This window comes from Manihot esculenta, chromosome 12 (genome assembly GCF_001659605.2).
Source record: "Manihot esculenta cultivar AM560-2 chromosome 12, M.esculenta_v8, whole genome shotgun sequence".
Taxonomy (NCBI): domain Eukaryota; kingdom Viridiplantae; phylum Streptophyta; class Magnoliopsida; order Malpighiales; family Euphorbiaceae; genus Manihot; species Manihot esculenta.
In genome coordinates this window covers 1,883,933-1,887,992 of record NC_035172.2, presented here as the reverse complement: position 1 = coordinate 1,887,992, position 4,060 = coordinate 1,883,933, and the positions used below count along the sequence as shown (strand labels likewise).

The 4,060-nt window shown below is 33.1% G+C and overlaps 1 protein-coding gene across 1 annotated transcript; it reads right to left on the bottom strand.

Moving 5' to 3' along the window:
- Positions 1-1,190: 1,190 nt before the first annotated feature.
- LOC110628370 (alpha-L-fucosidase 3) lies at positions 1,191-3,296 on the bottom strand. The gene is made up of 5 exons (XM_021775011.2): positions 3,007-3,296; positions 2,255-2,464; positions 1,999-2,168; positions 1,630-1,900; positions 1,191-1,566 (listed from the first exon to the last, which is right to left on the bottom strand). Exons 1-5 carry the CDS (start codon positions 3,248-3,250, stop codon positions 1,295-1,297), a joined length of 1,167 nt encoding a protein of 388 aa, XP_021630703.2. The 5' UTR covers positions 3,251-3,296; the 3' UTR covers positions 1,191-1,294.
- Positions 3,297-4,060: the final 764 nt, after the last annotated feature.

The window sequence follows — 4,060 nt, the reverse complement described above, 5'->3', positions numbered from 1 at the left end:
GAGGATTTCAATTCTATTTCTATAATTGAATTCTACTTGTTTATACATAGATTGCAAGGTTATTTGCTTACACACATAAATAAAAGAGAAAAGTAGGTCAAGCCATGCCAAAAGAAAAAAAGAAAACAAATATTATTTAGTATTTTATTTTTGAAAATAAGTATCTATTTAATTCTTCCATGTATTTAAAGAGTTAATAATGTGTTAAATAACTAAGATATTTTTATTTCTGTTTAAGAAAAAAATATTTGATTAATTAAAAATTATAACATTTAATCTTTTAAATTGTTAACCATTTCAAAATATAGAATAACTAAAATAAAGATCAAGTAAATAATTTTACTACATCACAAAAATTAAACAGTAATTTTTTGAAAAAATTAAAAAACAAAAGAAAGGAATATAGAAAACAGTGTAGATGGGCCATGACAACCATCCTGTCACGTGCCATGAAACCACGAGGAGATGTTTTTTTTTTGTCAGAGGTAAAGAAATTCATTGATTAATTCTGTTTAACATTATGATTTAAATTACTATTATTGTAAAAAATATTATTTTAGTTATATTAGTTAATTTTTTTTAAACAACAGAAACAATGTGAGGATTGAACCAACTGTACATCTAATCAAATTAATTTCAATTATTTTTTTTTGGAATTTTAATTACTTTGCTAAATTGCATCATATGAAATGTGCACCAACTAATGATGAAATATCATACGAGTATTTACACACACACAAAAAAAAAGATATCATACGAGTATCAATCAGCAGGTTGGTAGAAGAGAGCCTGTCCACTGGGAGGAGAGGCTCGGCCAATGTTGCAGAGAGCCCACCTGTGTTAGAAAATTGAATATGGCAGTAGACTCACATGACGTTTCTTCTGAGACTGATGCCACTGATACCTAGAAGCTCAACCCCAACACAACATGCCTCAATCACCACCCAGACCCCATTGAGATTAGAATGAGAAGAGAGGAAAATTCAACTGGGAATTTCGATGGTGAGCCAAGGCCTGGTTCAGTTTCAGTTTCTAGAGTTTGAGCCAAAATCGGATTGAAGAGTCTTTGGGTTTAATTATTAATTCAATTTTGATACCACTTGGCTCAGATTGCTTTTCTAATGCTACGGCTGTATTCTCTTGATTTGTCTTAATGAAACTGGCTTCTTCTCTAAAAGTAAAAAATAAACTAAATGAAAAGGCGAATTTCATAAACCAGCCTTTGAAATGCCATCACATTTGGTGGGCAATATTCCAGTTCTGGGAGCCATCAGCCAGAAAAATGACAAGTAAATTAATCAACTCTAGGCTGCCTATGGCAAGCCATATTCAATGGAATTGGTGGGTCTGAAAATGAACCATTTACAATTTGTTCAAAAATCCATTTGTTAGCTGCCTGAGTGTAATGAACTCCATCCCAGTTAATCCATCTTGAAGGATCTTTGCATGGTTTCCCAACCAGTACTTGTTTTCCTTGCACTGTAATCTTTCCTCCGCATCCAATGTGCTTGTTGTAATTATACTTTCCTCCATGTCCACAGCAAGCTCTCAACGATTCCTCGAACCCTGCAAATTTTCACGTCAATTTTACTTTGAAAAATTATATGTTTTCTAAAAGTTCACACGCACCGTGCTTTCTTGCTCGGCTGATAAGGTTGTATTTTACTGTGTAGACGTCGACATAAGTTATTGAAGCATGGGGCAATTGCTTTCTCAACTGGGCAACAACCTTCTTCAATCCACGATTGAAATATTGAGCTACCTCATTGAATGGAATCCCACATCCAACATCGTCAAACTCTGCTTTTGAAATTGGCATGCGATCTATAACATAAGCTAGACAACCAAATGGTCCTGTATTATGAATCCAAAAGTTTCTTCCTCCTACGCCATAGATGTACTGTTACAAATTAACAATGCAAATCAACATTAAATCAATTAATTGATTTTGTTAATAATGATGATACTTCGGAAATGATGGCTTATGCTGTCACTAACCGAAACAACGTTCTTGAACTGGTTGAGAACATCTGGAACAGATGCTCTAACTTCATTAGTAGACATGTTCAAGAAATAACCAGAAGTAAGATCGTTCTGACCAATATCAAATGTATACAACGCACGAGAGAAATCTGAAGCCTTAGGCAACAAATTTTTATAAATTCCACCTACGTATACACCAAATAATCCAAATCCAGATCAATATTTCATACACAAATCCAATAACCAAAAGCCTTGGTGATAATTAATTTACCTTTGCTACGAATGATTTGGGATCTTCTGTGAAAATCAGAGAACTGATACCATTGAACATCCAAGGAAATGGGACTAAAACCGCTCTGGCGAAGAGTGGTGTTTTGAGGTCTAATGGTGGATCCAGCAGTTGCAAAATTTGCTCCATGTCTGAAGTTGCTGCCTAATGAATCAAGGAATGCGCTCAGATATGGCAATCCAAGCTTCTCCGCTGAAAATAACACACTCAGTTAAACTTGAAAAACAATATTATTATACAAATAGCATTTCTAAGCGCAACAATCTTGTGGGAATTTTGGCAAAGCAAAAAATAATAAAAGAAAAGAAACAAAAACATGGAGATTGAGGCAACTCCATTAATTAATACGGCGTGAAGATTACAGTGGACCCATTTGGTGGATTGTCGGTGGATTTATTTTAAATTAATTTTTTAAGAGAAAAAAAGCCAACATCCCAATCCATCTCGAAGGAAAAGGACAACCAAAGAATGCTTTGCTTGATGGCGTTTGGTTCACATGAGTGGTGAAATTTAAATCTTTTTGTGTACTTTTGCTACACTTTTCTACAGATTCTTCTCTGCAGGCTTCGTGATTACAAAGCCTATCCACTGTGCCCACAAGCTTTTTCTAAACATTCATTAAGCTTCGATCACTAAGCTTTTCTTTATCTTTTTTTTTTTTTTTTTAACTGAATGATTAGCCTTTTATAGATCGAAAAATATTATAAAAAGGAAGGATTAATATGGAAAAGTACCAATGAAGTCGACAATAAGGCGGCCATCACAGTAGCGTCCGGCGGGGTGGTGGAAAAAAGACTCGCCATGAGGAGGACCTGCCTGACCGAAAGCGGCAGACAAGCCACCGGTGTCGGAGTTTGAGTCTCCGAAGTTAAAGATTGCCGGAAAATGACATGGAGAAGTGGCAAAGCATAAGGGATTCCAACTGATAATTAATAGAACAAGGATAGGAAGGGTTGAGAGTGAAGGATGTGAATCCATAAGCGATCAGTGAAAAAGCTCAGAAGAAACAGTGTTCTGAAGGCTCACAAGTGAGGGTACAGTCGAGTGTTGTATATATAGAAGGGTGTAAAGTGTGGCCCATGAGTCAAGTCTCATAAGCTTTGTTTCTAAAGGCAAATTAAATTATTAATAATTTCCATTTCTTTTTTTATTTTTTGAAAATTAGTTGTTAACAAATTTACAAGTTGATTCATATTTTAAAATCATATTAAAATATTTTTATTTTATAAAATCAAATTATTTATTTTTTTTAAATAAACCGTTAGCAATTTATTTTAACTCAAATGAACTAAATGATGTGAATAACTAAAATTATATAAATTAAATAATATATATAATTAAAATTATAAAATTAAACAGTATAAATATTAAAAATTATTATATTTTAAATAAAAAATTATAAAAAATCAATTCCAAATAAGGGTTTTTGTTTCTAGCATGTTAAATTATCTTTATAGAATTTTCCCATTATAAATTATGTTTAATTAGTAGTGATCCACAATTTAACACTCAAACCAGAAATAGCCAAAATCAAAATTTTTTTCTTTTTACGATTCGATATTTTCCCCCCAGTTTTGGCAAGAAATCAAATGTAAATCAAACAAGCAGCTGTGTCTCTATTGATGAAAATGGATAATAAGAGCTGTTTCTGCCATGAAAATTGAATCAAGCAAAAACTGAAGAAACGCATAGGTAATTGGCTGAGGCATTTCTCAATCAAATGATAGGTTATGATCCATGCTCATTTTGATAAAAGAAAGGCTTGTAGCACGCTTCATTGATGGGAGT

Coding starts and splice junctions, on each gene's coding strand:
- LOC110628370 (XM_021775011.2), bottom strand. CDS start 3,250: ATGGATTCACATCCTTCACTCTCAACCCTTCCTATCCTTGTTCTATTA. Junction 2,169..2,254: donor CCAAATCATTCGTAGCAAAG/GTAAATTAATTA, acceptor GTGTATACGTAG/GTGGAATTTATAAAAATTTG. Junction 1,901..1,998: donor AGTTCAAGAACGTTGTTTCG/GTTAGTGACAGC, acceptor AATTTGTAACAG/TACATCTATGGCGTAGGAGG.